The sequence below is a fragment of the Biomphalaria glabrata genome, chromosome 4, assembly GCF_947242115.1.
Source record: "Biomphalaria glabrata chromosome 4, xgBioGlab47.1, whole genome shotgun sequence".
Lineage (NCBI taxonomy): Eukaryota > Metazoa > Mollusca > Gastropoda > Planorbidae > Biomphalaria > Biomphalaria glabrata.
The window spans coordinates 54540865-54554008 of record NC_074714.1 but is presented as its reverse complement, the minus strand read 5'-3'; the positions used below and the strand labels follow the sequence as shown (position 1 = coordinate 54554008).

The window sequence follows — 13144 nt, the reverse complement described above, 5'->3', positions numbered from 1 at the left end:
TTGAATTAAACATAAGCATGAGATCGTAAATTATATAGAAGAGATAGAGCACCACGTGGCTAAATGTTGTTTGTTTACGATTGGTGAATGAGATCCATTAAATACAAATATTAACTAGCTTCTATGCTTCGATCAGTGAAATAATTTAAATCTAGCCTAATTACTAAGAATGACTAGCTTTGAAAAAAATTAAATTAGTAACCTAAAATATTTAACCTAAGTCTTTTTTTTTTCTTTCAAAGAAGATCTACAATGTATTAGATGTATAAACAATTAGATGCAATGCAATGCCTTCAAAAACCTTCTAGTTAAATATATATATAGAGAGAGAGAATGGAAGGGTGGGGGGGGGGGGGTTCCTTGAAGAACTAAGGGCACGACATAGCCTAAATTGTGATGATGTGCCCTGTAGCCTAAATTGTGATGATGTGCCCTGTAGCCTAAATTGTGATGATATGCCCTGTAGCCTAAATTGTGATGATGTGCCCTGTAGCCTAAATTGTGATGACGTGCCCTGTAGCCTAAATTGTGATGATGTGCCCTGTAGCCTTAATTGTGATGATATGCCCTGTAGCCTTAATTGTGACGATATGCCCTGTAGCCTTAATTGTGACGATATGCCCTGTAGCCTAAATTGTGATGATATGCCCTGTAACCTAAATTGTGATGATGTGCCCTCAAGTGCCCTGTAACCTAAATTGTGATGATATGCCCTGTAAACTAAATTGTGATGATGTGCCCTGTAGCCTTAATTGTGATGATGTGCCCTATAGCCTAAATTGTGACGATGTGCCCTGTAACCTAAATTGTGACGATGTGCCCTGAAGCCTAAATTGTGACGATGTGCCCTGTAACCTAAATTGTGACGATGTGCCCTGTACCCTAAATTGTGACTATGTGCCCTATAGCCTAAATTGTGACTATGTGCCCTATAGCCTAAATTGTGATGATGTGCCCTATAGCCTAAATTGTGACGATGTGCCCTAAAATCTAAATCGTGACATTTTTTATTGTCCTCTCCTTTTTGGCTTTTCGGTGTTGTTTACAAATACTGTTTGAGAATGAATGCTCTTCTCAATAAAGCTGGCTGCTCTACTGTGTGCTTCTCATAATGGGGACTGCCGCCTGCGCTCAGACTGTCGTCCGAACCCTGCTTGCCGCCATCTCTCGCCGTCCTGTGGGATGTGTGGGCAAGGAAAGTAGGATGTAATAATATTCAGTTCTAAAGGAACATACGAAATATTTAAAGTTCTAGAATCTAGACCATGATGATACCATCAAGAAAGTACTGAGTTGGAGACCTAGGCCTCTGACACGGAATACAGGCTAGGATATTTTCTTTTGAAGATTTTTTTTAAGAACATGTTTGACTTTTTTTTTTCTAAGTCTACGGCTACGCTGTCCATCATCAATATGCAGGTACTCATATACAGAACTAAATAGATGTCCAACCTGTTACGAGGTTTACACCAGACGGGTTAGCCTAGTTGACACACACGTGTTGGATTAATTCCCTTATTTAATAAACTTACACGTCTAACAATGTAATAGTCTTCAGTCGATTCTGATCTATATAAGTAGCTTACATAACTGAAGCTCTGTTTACGATTCTCTTGGACACTGTTTTTTGTGAACGGAAATTATTTTTGGGTAGATATGCATTTAGCCAATAATCATCGTTTGTTTTATAAGGTCTGAGTGATTTCATTTCTCTTTGACACTTATCCGTGTTGATTATGAGCCAGTAGTAGAGCCGGCTTTATAGGAAACAAGCCAGTCGCATTGGGCCTACATATTGGTGAGGTCCTCGTGCGTACAGGACAATCCTTTTTTAGAAGAAATATCGAAACTTGTGCCCAATGTTATTGTTGGAGTCACTAAGTTTTAAATAAATTGCGTAATTTTATTTTTTCGCTTTTTTTTTCTATTTCATTCGGGGACACAAAATTGATTGAGCTAGATTTCTTATCTTATCTTATAAATTACAGACGTTACTTCAAAAAGAAGATAATTACGTCCTACGCATTTCTTGTGTCTATCTAGTTATGCATGTTGATCAAAGACTTAAACTCTGCCATGTCGTTGGTTGTCCTGGCTGATTTAGCCAACCACTTCCATTTTTTAATGGTAGGCCTACTAGGACAGAAGGAGCACTTGTATGAATTTATTCTAGCGTATGGAATAAGAAATGTGCATCTATCTTTGTGTCTTTCTGAGTTCTTCCAAACCAAAGGGTATCGGATTCGAATGTCAATGAAGAACGGGTCTTTGAACTATATGGTATGTTTAGGTCGCCCCTGAGTACACCCAACTTTATTGGGTACCCGGCATTAGTTGGGAAAAGAAAGTAAAGGCTGGTCACATGACACCATCATTAAACACTGGCCATAGAAACAGATAACCTTTGCACCATCTGCCCTAATAGATCGCAAGGTCTGGAAGGGATAGGCCTACTTTACTTTTACTAATAGCTAAGCTTCTTCTGTGAATGAACGCCTGTAATGTATGAGATAAGAAAGCTGTTTAACATAAATAGTTTTAGATCTAATGCAAAACAATTGCTTTTGTTTTTTATTTCGAAGAAGTGCAGAAGGCTTATTTTACGAGGATGTAACTTATATATTGTATCCCCTCATAAAAAAAGCCGTTAGGCTATTTAGGCCTATAAATGCCAAAGGGGTCTTGAAATTCCCTTTTCGTCGCCTGATCCTTTGTTATCCGCGGTAGCTTTTATTTTGGTATATAGAGTAGATTATGTGAGGCAGTCATTGCAAGATATGGGTATAACATATTTATCCTTTGAATTAACTCAAAGTAACTGTAATTTATTAGATTTCTTCGGCTATATTGGAAGCCAGTTGCTGCCAGGCGTTTTCTATGCCTTCTAGTGTAAACAACCACCCAGGCTTTCCCCCAGCGTCTCTCGAGACGTAAAATGCAACAGAGACAGAGTGTAAACTGACGCAAGAGCTGGTCTATATATTGATTACGAAAGGAAAGTGCGACTTTGTTACAGCGCAAATTTTTTTATTTATTTTTTTTTGCTTTTCTCAAATGGGCATCCTTCATACGGAATATGTGCCCCCAACCAGCCCAGCTGTCGAACCATAAGCAATTAACCTCCCTACTGCCCACTCTGGCGTGCAATCTGTAGGCCTCTATAATATCTTCTTATATCTATTTGAATGAAGCGTGCGGGCCTAATGACTTTCAGAAGATTTACTTTCTACTAAGTCTCAATGCTTATCATCAGTTCAGTTGGTTAGTGAGTTAGCTCGTTTCAACTTCTGTCGTAGCGCAAAGATTGTGTAGACATCATTGAACATTTGCGCTGCAAAAATATTGCAAAGATTTGGTGCGCACTTTGTGACACGAATACACATTAACACATTGTGATGGCATAAAAACTAAACTAGATCTAGAATTTCTTTAAAAAATCAATAGATATAAAATAAAGTGTTTGTTTTGATTTTTAAAAAATAGAAGTGTTGTGATATATATTTAGATACATTGGTTAATAATTAGGCCTACAACTACGATTACAAATGTTTAACTTAATCTTAACTGCTTATATTATTTTGTGCCCTAAACATTAATCATTGTGGATGTGTCTGGGTAAATCCTAACCTAAACTAAGATTAAAATATTATCATTGAATATAATTAATCAATAGATCTATCTATCTAGATTTAAATTTAGTCGTCAGATCTAGTATAAGTAGGCACTAGGGCTAGTAGGCTAGATTTATTATCTAGGCATCTACAAGTCAGTTTAGTGTTAACAGATTTAACTAAATCTAGTTATAATTTTGGTCTTGAATCTAGCGAGGCCAATCGCCTGAACACTGACCTGCGACGTCGCAACATGTGGACAGTTTAAACCAATAGCTCGTTAATGCCACGTCAAAGGGCGTTAACGTTAGACCTTAGGTGGATCTCATATGTCCATCCAGCCATCTTTCTTTTCTCTGTTGTTGTTTTTTTTTTTCGTTTAATCATTTGAAATAGTTTTCAGTAGAGGGTTATATTGTTACATTTACTTTCAAAGGTTTAGAGTTACCGGTACATGTGCAACTTTATCAGTTTCAAGTAGAGCTAATAGCTTAAATTAACTGGGCGTGTTGGGTAAGTGGTCAAGAGCTTGGCTCCCGAACCGAAGGCTCTCGGGTTCGAATCGATGTATTATATAAGATAAGATAAGATGGCCACATGACACCATCTTTGTATATATCTATATATCTATCTATCTATATATATATATATATATATATATATATATAATATATATATATACATCGGCCTTGAAACAGATAACCTTTACAGCATCTGCCCTACTAGATCGCAAGGTCTGAAAGGGATTACTTTAATTTTATTAACAGATAAGCTTCTTCTGTGAATGAACGTCTGTAATTTATGAGATGAGAAAGCTGGAGAACATAATTTAAAATAGTAATTTGACCTATGAAAAACGGAAGTGTTCAGTGCCAGTTTGATTTTTCTTTTTAACTTGGCATTTCTTTCAATATCTTTAAAAAATTTATTGTTTTTTTTACTTAAAATCGGCAAAAGTATGCCAAAATATGTTTTAAGTTAGCCTACTACATATTATAGGCTCGTCTAATTCACAAATGCACTAGCCATGTTGACATGTAGGCCTATTATATTATTAAATTAATTAAAAAGTTGAGTTCCTGACTTATTGCAAATGGCTGATGGCTTATATCCGCAGATGTTGTTGTCATAATTACAGAAACCACATAAGAGAAACGAACACACCATCGGTGTCTTCACTATGGCATCGTGTAGCACTAAATCAAGTACATTTCTTTTAAAAATACAGTTGACTCTTGATAGACCGGGGCTCATCTAGGATTTCTAGGCTAATAAGATTCTAGATCTAGATCTACATAATGGACGGAAAATAATTAAATATTGAATAATAATCATTTTAAAAAAATACAAAACATATGCTTTCAGCTTTCACATGATACTGTACTAAATTACAACCGATATAAGTTCTAAAGAAATTACGTACTTCAGTATGCCTACCGGTGCATTAATAATATTAATAGATCTAGAATCTAGAACTCTAGATCTACGACTACGGTCTACATGAATTTATTTCGGCGCCGAGTTGGACTACTGATCGTTTCGGATTATGAAGTGTCGGACTATCAAGAGTAAGCTGTAATTGTTTTCATTTTGATTTGTTTGCGTTCTTTTACAAAGTTCAGACTTTCTCTCAGTAAGGACGATTATAATATTATACCAGTACGTTGTGGTCTGTAACCTAGACGATAGAAGATTAGTAAATAAAAAAAAAATGTTGAAAGTAATATTCTCTTATCTAACTTTTTTATTTGTCGGCGACTGCTACAAAAGTCGGAATGTCTTGAAGTTATACATTTCAACCTTTCATGTTATGAAAGCCTCTAAAAAGTAAAAGGCCCACTCACTAATAATGTCGATCATGTTATGAATGAAATGTTGCGTCATACATTGATGGTTGCTGGAGTCTTCACTCGCAGAGCGATACAATTAACAAAATATAAACATTATTTGTATCCCAAATATTTTCTAATACCATCTCAAGCACAATCATTTTTTAAAAACATGGGAAATAATGGATCTGCTGGTAAGCCATTGACTATGATTGACTGAAGTCACTCGGTCGCTGACGCTGTGACGGTGAGTCAGTGACTGTGTGACTTAAAATAGTCTTTAGTCTTCTAACTTAGATCTAGGTCTAAGCCATTAGGCCCTATAGTCTAGTAAAAACAGTGCTATAAGTCATAATAAGTAGGCTATATACTATAATAAATAATACTACAATGAATTAAATGATAATAATATTATTGCATTATAATAAGACTCTTTTTTTTACAATCATACAATGATTATTTATTGGCTTGTAAGTTCAACTGAAAATGTAGATATAGAATATCAATATAGATCAATATTCCCATCATAGTTCATCATGCTATTATATAAACATATATCATATATTAATACATCCTCTCTAGACTCTTCTAGATCTACATTCTAATATTCTAAATCTAGTCTAGATACACTTGTTGTCTTCTTGTGTTCAAATTCAAATGTTGGCTTATAATCTTATAATATTCATATTTTATATTATATAAAGACTATATTAGATCTAATTATTATATAATGAAAAACTATAGACATTAAAAATTAATTAGAGCAAAATGTTTTTACTGCATTAAATTATATTTCAGATTCATAGTTATCTTAAATTACATTTCCAGTCAAAAATTGTTTCGCAGTAGTGACTCATAATCTACAGGATTAGCATCATGTTAAAAGACTCACCTATTTGTTCTTTGATGAGAACTATTTTATTGGCATCCATCTTGTGTTTAGGATTGTCAGACACCACTGGAACTGCTCGTCCAGGGAAAATACAATTATCAGATGAAGAGTGGCAGGCCAAATTGACCAGACAAGAATACATTGTATGTAGAAAACATGGAACAGAAACGGTAAATATATTGTTATGGGCTAAAACTACAACTTTAAAGAAAAACATAAAAATTACTTTTTTAAAAAAAAAAGCTTATTTTAAGTGCAAGTGTATCATTCAGTTTGGAATCAGTGATGTGATTAAATTTGTAAATAAATTTCATGCTTTTAGCTTTCTCAATGCGCTATGATCCTATCACTTTCTCAGTACGCTATGATCCTATCACTTACTCAATGCGCTATGATCCTATCATTTGTCTGGACCAGTTGGGAAAGGGTGGGTGAAGAAGGGGGGTATCTGTGCGAGTGTTACAGTGATACCAAACAAAATAATTATTTACCAATAGTTAATCAACTAATTGTTTTTTTTTTTAATTTATTATTGTTTTTTCAGGTACAAGAAATAATTGTGCAAAATTTCAACTTAATCTGAAATTTGGTGTGGGAGAAATAACGAGTACAAACTTTTTATCTAACAGTTGATGTAATCTTTGTAAAAAAAAATATATATATTTATCAAATTTTTAATAAGATGACATCATTCAGTCTCAGACTTTGTTTTGTTTTTTTTTTAAATGTAAATTTGAATAAATTAAAATAAGAAATGTGAAACAATTTGAGAAAGTTTCAAACTTTAAGGGAAAAACAAAAGTTTCATTATGATTAAAAATACAGTATGACTACAATGTGGCAATGGCTGAGTGGTTAAGTGCTTTGCTTTTAAACTGGAGGTCCTGGGTTTGAATCCTGGTGAAGGCTCTGATTTTTTTTTTGGGGGGGGGATCTTTGGGTGCCGTGTAGTCCACCCAGCTCTAATGGATACCAGACATTAGTTGGGGAAAAGTAAAAGTGGTTGGTTGTAGTGCTGGCCACATGACACCTTCTATAATCATGGGCCACAAAAATAGATGACATTTATATTATCTGCCCTATAGATCGCAAGGTCTGAAAGTGAAACTTAACTTTTTTACTTACAATGTTTTTAAAAGTCTGTACTTTATCTATTGGTCAATATTGTCAGTATGTGAAGGCTGTAGTTTAACCACAATTTGTGATTGTCATTTAATTTTACCAGCTTAGGATTATGCTCTTTAAGAAAGAAAGATCTAAAATAAACTACATTCACATTTTTACAGCATAATAGCTTTAGCTGACTGTGAGAAAGTATAATCATTGCAAAAATTAGTTAGTTCTCGACACTTGGTGTCTAGAATGTTATTAGTGTGTTTCATCAATTTGTGTTTTCTGATATGAAGGCCTGGTCAGGAGAACTTTTAGAAAACAAAGCCAAAGGAATATATTCATGCACTTGTTGTGGCACAGCACTCTTCAAGTAAGCATTCTTTTCTCTAACCAATTCCATACAGTAGGCTTATATCAGAAATGTAGCCTGATTTCAGCTTGACATAGACGGTTGGTTATTTCATTTTACACTAAGGTCAATAGTGTACAAAGTGGAAGATGAAGAGTCAATATAGTAATCTGATTTGCTTACATATAATATTCTTATCTGCTTATATATAGTGGAGGCACGGTGGCTGAGCATTAAAGCGCTTGGCTTCTGAACCGGGGTCAGGAGTTCAAATTCTGGTGAAGACTGGGATTTTTAATTTTGGAACCTTCGGGCGCCTCTGAGTCCACCCAGCTCTAATGGGGAAAAGTAAAGGCAGTTGGTCGTTGTGCTGGCCACATCACACCCACGTTAAATGTAGGCCAAGAAACAGATGATCTATACATCATCTGCCCTATAGACCACAAGGTCTGAAAGGGGAACTTTACTTTATATATAGTATTCTAGTTTGCTTATATAATAGTATTCTAATTTTATTATATGTAGTATTCTAATTTGCTTCCAAGCCAAGGCTTCTGAGTTTGAATCCTGATTAAGACTAAATATTCACGATTTGAGAATGTTCCAAAAGTCATCTGGAATCCCTCCAGAAGTGTATCAGCTTTAGGAATGTGTTGCCCAAGAAAAATCCTAGAAAATCGTAACCCACACAAATATGTACTTTCTATTTTATGTAAAGAATTAAAGTCAAAATAATTATTAGCTTTGATGAATATTATTTTTTATGTTTGTCATATTGGTTTAATCAGATCTAGGAACACACATAGGACGTAATTATCTTCTTTTTTGAAGTAACGTCTAGATTTTATGAGATAAGAAGATGATTTTTTTTAAAACGATGGAATCTTTTTTTTTTCTTTTTTGTTTAGCTCATCCTTCAAATTTGATTCAGGTTCAGGCTGGCCATCATTTTTTGATGTATTAAAAGATAAAGATGTCTCTGAGTTACCTGCCGTAGATTTTAAAACTGATACAAGTCATGGCATGGTACGTACTGAGGTCCTGTGTGGCAAGGTAAGAATGCATTCAGTTTAATCATTTAGTTTTGGAGGGGGGGGGGTTGTTGTTTTTTTGTTAATTTAGCTAACAGCAGTCTAGGCATTACTCAGGTTAGCTTAGGGTCACAGAAATCATATAATCATTTTGGTCTACTCATATAAGTTCAATGGCTCAATTTTTGTGTTTCACTGACCAAAAGACCAACATCCACCGTGGTTTGATGATGACCACTTTAGTCATCCAGGGGGGCTGAGGGCTCTGCACTGGGGTTTTGTGCCTCCTCGTGTGGCTGGTGAGACCTTTATAGAGCCTGGAATGTTCAGCTGCACACTTGGCAGGTTATTCCAGCTGGAACTAGTGTCGTTGGCCTTGCTTCTTTTCTTCTTCCAGCGCTGTTCTCTTTTCCTCAGCAATTTGTGCGAACAGTTTTCACAGTGCGACGCCATGATGCTCTGTCATGTGCTTCTGACTCCCAGGTGGCTGGGTCAATACTGAACGCTTTCAGAGAAGCTTTGAGGGTGACCGTAAAGCGTTTTCGTTGTCCACCTATTGATTGCTTTCCTTTCCTTAATTGGCCATACATAGTCGTTTAGGGATGTCAGAACTATTATCATAATTAAACAGTAGTTTTTAGTAAACACATCTCATCTCATCTGTCCCTTGACTTTTGTCATACGGGTGCGGTAACCAAATCCTTCCAATTATCCCAATCAGCAGCTGTTCTTAGCAGGATATCAAGAGAGAGGCCAGCCCTTTCAACCTGAAACCACAACGAACCTGAAAACCAACTTTATCAGTTTTGGTTTTTAGAGAAAGTTTATCTTTTATAATAAGTTCGGTCTTGATAGTCTGATGCACTCAGTAATGTGACAAAAGTGATGCTCTATGCATCAGCGTCTTTGTGTCACAACATTCTTGCCTCACCTCTTTTCATTCGTTTCTTGTTGTGTTAAGTGATGATATGTTTTTATGTCCTTTTGTGACATATTTTTTAAATAGGATGAAACAAAAAACATTATATGAAATCTATTGTAAACAACAGAGGCAGTGTTACCCACAAATTTAGACTCACTGTATGAGGTGCAGTAGCTGAGCGGTAAAGCGCTTGGCTTCTGAACCGGGGTCCGGGGTTCAAATCCTGGTAAAGACTGGGATTTTTAATTTTGGTATCTTCGGGCGCCTCTGAGTCCACCCAGCTTTAATAGGTACCCAACATTAGTTGGGGAAAAGTAATAATAATAATAATAATAATAATCTTTATTATCCGTAAGGAAATTTGTCTTACAATTTGTGCATTACACCAAACAAAAAACATTATAACTATAAGAAACCAAAGTGTACAATCACACCAGACTCACTCATAATTTACATGTGACAAAGTTTATACCAGATTGTTCTTATTTAATGATTTGATTGCCAGGGGAACAAAAGAGTGTTTGTGTCTGTTTGTCTTTGCTATCGGTGTCTTGTATCTGTAATGGCAGTTTGTCGCTGTGCTGGCCACATGACACCCTCGTTAACTGTAGGCCTTAGAACCAGATGACCTTTACATCATCTGCCCTATAGACTACAATGTCTAAAAAGGGGAACTTTTTTATTGTAAACAACACCTAGAGAAAAAGATAGAGGAACCTCTTTCTCGTCTATTGTTTATTATATAGACTTAAAAGTCTGCCAGAACATCTTATTACATCATAAAAAAAAGTTTCTTGACATATACAGTAAAATTCTTTGATGTACTTGTACAACTAACCTTTGGTAATCAAAGAGGGTTAAATTGGGACTTTTTTTTTTTTTAAATCATTACTTAAGAGCATGTTTAGCCAGTGTCATGCTAATGAAGTACTACTGTATTTCAATTAGGCCATATAAACACATCTCATAAATTACAGACATTTTTCAAAAAAAAAAAAAAGATTATTACAGTCCAAAACTTTTACTAAAATGTTTTACATAATTCGGATGTTCCTTCAGATTTGAAGATAGTTTACTTCCTAGTCCAAACCTCCCGCAGGACGACGGGGGATGGGAGCGGGCAGGGTTTGAACCCTCGACCGTTTATAAATCTGAACGACAGTCCAGCACGCAAACCGCACGACCAGGCAGCTATCCAGATCAAACTGTCAAATTAAAGTTTAAGAATGATATAATATAATATATTTATTCTGAGGGGTCATGGGTTTCAATCTTATTATGAAGTCCCTGAGTCAAACTCTAAATGGTACCTGAATTTAGTTATGTAAACTTTAAATGTTTGGCTGTTTGCCACATGACACCCTCGGTAACCTTCATTGATAGAAAGTGGGACTATAATATCTAAAAAGATGGAAGGGGGTGGGGGGGATTTACTTTTAAAAATAATAATTGTTTTTAGAGTTGAAATAATGATTGATTTTGAAAGTAGTAATATCAGTTATTCTATTCTTAGTTTTAAAACAATTATATATATTTGCTTAAGGAATTTTTTAAAAAGTGAATTGTTAAATCAATTTCACTAAATATATTTATGATCTTGGAATAAAATACTCTAAAAATATACAGAATACAGTATCATCAGTGGCAAGTAACAAACACAGAAAGTCTGTTATGGAGTTTCAAAAACTAACGTCTTCTTATAAGCTACTTATTATGCTGGGGCTGCGCAGCCACAGGAAATACTGCATTCCTCACTAATCTTCAGACTCGAAGACAAGCCTTATTATTATTGTGCAAAAAGAAAACATTAAATTTGTCTAAACTGACATCATATTAAGCAGCCATCAGGTCAGAGTTGTTATTTGTACTCTAAAAATATATATTTTTTCTTTTTCAGTGTGATGCACATTTAGGTCATGTTTTTGACGATGGACCTCAGCCTACAGGTTTACGCTACTGCATTAACGGTGTTTGCCTTAAATTTAAACCAGATGCAAAGGGAGGTGATAAAAAGAAAACCGATCTCTAACCAATCAAACTTCAGTGCTGGAAAACTGACTCCAGATCTGACCAATGGTCTTTGTTTCTCTGCAATAAACTTGCTACATATTGTTACTAGAATATCATGTTCATTGATGTTTATGTTCATCATTGTGATGATTTCCTCTAGTAGCACAACAAGCAAACATTCAGTTTGTGATAATGACTCAGTAAATGGTTAACAAAATACACACTTTCTCAACTTCTTTTTGGCAATCTGTATCACTGCACTGCCGTTATACTTAGCATAAAGGATTTATAAAATAAATTATAACTTATAGATAGGAAATTTTATTTTTCTGGGAAAAGGAATAGAATTACATGGGAAAAAAATATGACAACTAGTCTAAATACTTGATATTATATATCAACTAGAAATCTTACACACACCAAAAAAAACCCATTAATCTAAAAATATGGTCTCCAACAGAATTTAGCTTTATATAAGGTTACAAAAGTACAGAATGTCGCAAGCCATTATCAATCCAGTTTGTATTTTAAATCTTCTTTTTTTGAAAATGTAGTTTTGTATATTTTTTATTATATAATTTGAAGAGTATAGCTAAAACAATTATTATTTAAACTCAAATATCACTGCAGTAGCTATTGTGTAAATCTTTGTTGACATTGCAGATATACCTCTTTAGTTATTTATTGATAATACATTGGATTTAACTTGCTTGTTAAGTGTACAGATTTACTAATAAAAGCTTTTAAAATTATAAATATCTAGCTATACTTTTTTTTTCATATTTTAAAATTATTTTTAGTAGAATTATTTAAGATAACTATTGATTTTCTTGCATCTTGAACACCATCAAAAACCTGTGACTATGTGAGAATAATGTTATTATCATTAACTACTTTTGGGGGAATGGTGTCAGACAAAATTTATGAGTCTAAATGGAGGAAAACCTACGTCAAGTTCAAAACTTGATGATGGCTCCACTTCTTTAATGGACCAAAGGATCATGCAGGGAACTGAGTATTTGATTTCTAATCGTATTTTCTAAATGTATAAACAAACGATAAGGTATGTCAACAGCCAGTCATTGCAAGCCAATCTTTTCTTGAACAAGGCAAAACTTGATAAGTTTAAAAACATAAACATTGCCTAAAAACATCTTGCTTTAGTTAAGAGCTTATGATAAACTTGTTCACCAACTATACATTTTATGAAGCATTCATTTTTGGCAATTATGAAAAAGCATTTTTCTGTGCCTAATGTTAACTTACTCTCTCCTCATAGGGGAGGGGGGGGGGGCTAATTAAAAAATAAAAAGGGGGGTTGTATGTCTGGACATTCTCTGACTACAGATTACTTCGAAAAAAAAAAAGAAAATTATGTCCTACACCT

General features: G+C 34.6%; 1 protein-coding gene across 4 annotated transcripts; it reads left to right on the top strand.

Annotated features, from left to right (window-relative positions):
• The first annotated feature begins 4489 nt into the window (after window positions 1–4489).
• Window positions 4490–12513, top strand: LOC106062885 (peptide methionine sulfoxide reductase MsrB-like). 4 transcript variants are annotated; one of them, XM_056025609.1, is made up of 6 exons: window positions 4490–4731; window positions 4764–4816; window positions 6269–6502; window positions 7739–7815; window positions 8703–8847; window positions 11645–12513. In XM_056025609.1, exons 3-6 carry the CDS (start codon window positions 6317–6319, stop codon window positions 11774–11776), a joined length of 540 nt encoding a protein of 179 aa, XP_055881584.1. In that variant the 5' UTR covers window positions 4490–4731; window positions 4764–4816; window positions 6269–6316; the 3' UTR covers window positions 11777–12513. The 4 variants fall into 4 exon arrangements, with proteins under 4 accessions (XP_055881584.1, XP_055881585.1, XP_055881586.1 ...); XM_056025610.1 differs by having other exon boundaries at window positions 4493–4731; window positions 6384–6502; XM_056025611.1 differs by lacking the exons at window positions 4490–4731; window positions 4764–4816 and adding an exon at window positions 5143–5179 and having other exon boundaries at window positions 6384–6502.
• Window positions 12514–13144: the final 631 nt, after the last annotated feature.

What these genes read in the sequence shown, in the direction of transcription:
- LOC106062885 (XM_056025608.1), top strand. Translation starts at nt 5,475, where the DNA reads ATGAATGAAATGTTGCGTCATACATTGATGGTTGCTGGAGTCTTCACT. An exon ending in GGGAAATAATGGATCTGCTG is followed by an intron (nt 5,635 to 6,383) that starts GTAAGCCATTGA and finishes TCTTGTGTTTAG; the next exon opens with GATTGTCAGACACCACTGGA. An exon ending in CTGAGGTCCTGTGTGGCAAG is followed by an intron (nt 8,848 to 11,644) that starts GTAAGAATGCAT and finishes TTTCTTTTTCAG; the next exon opens with TGTGATGCACATTTAGGTCA.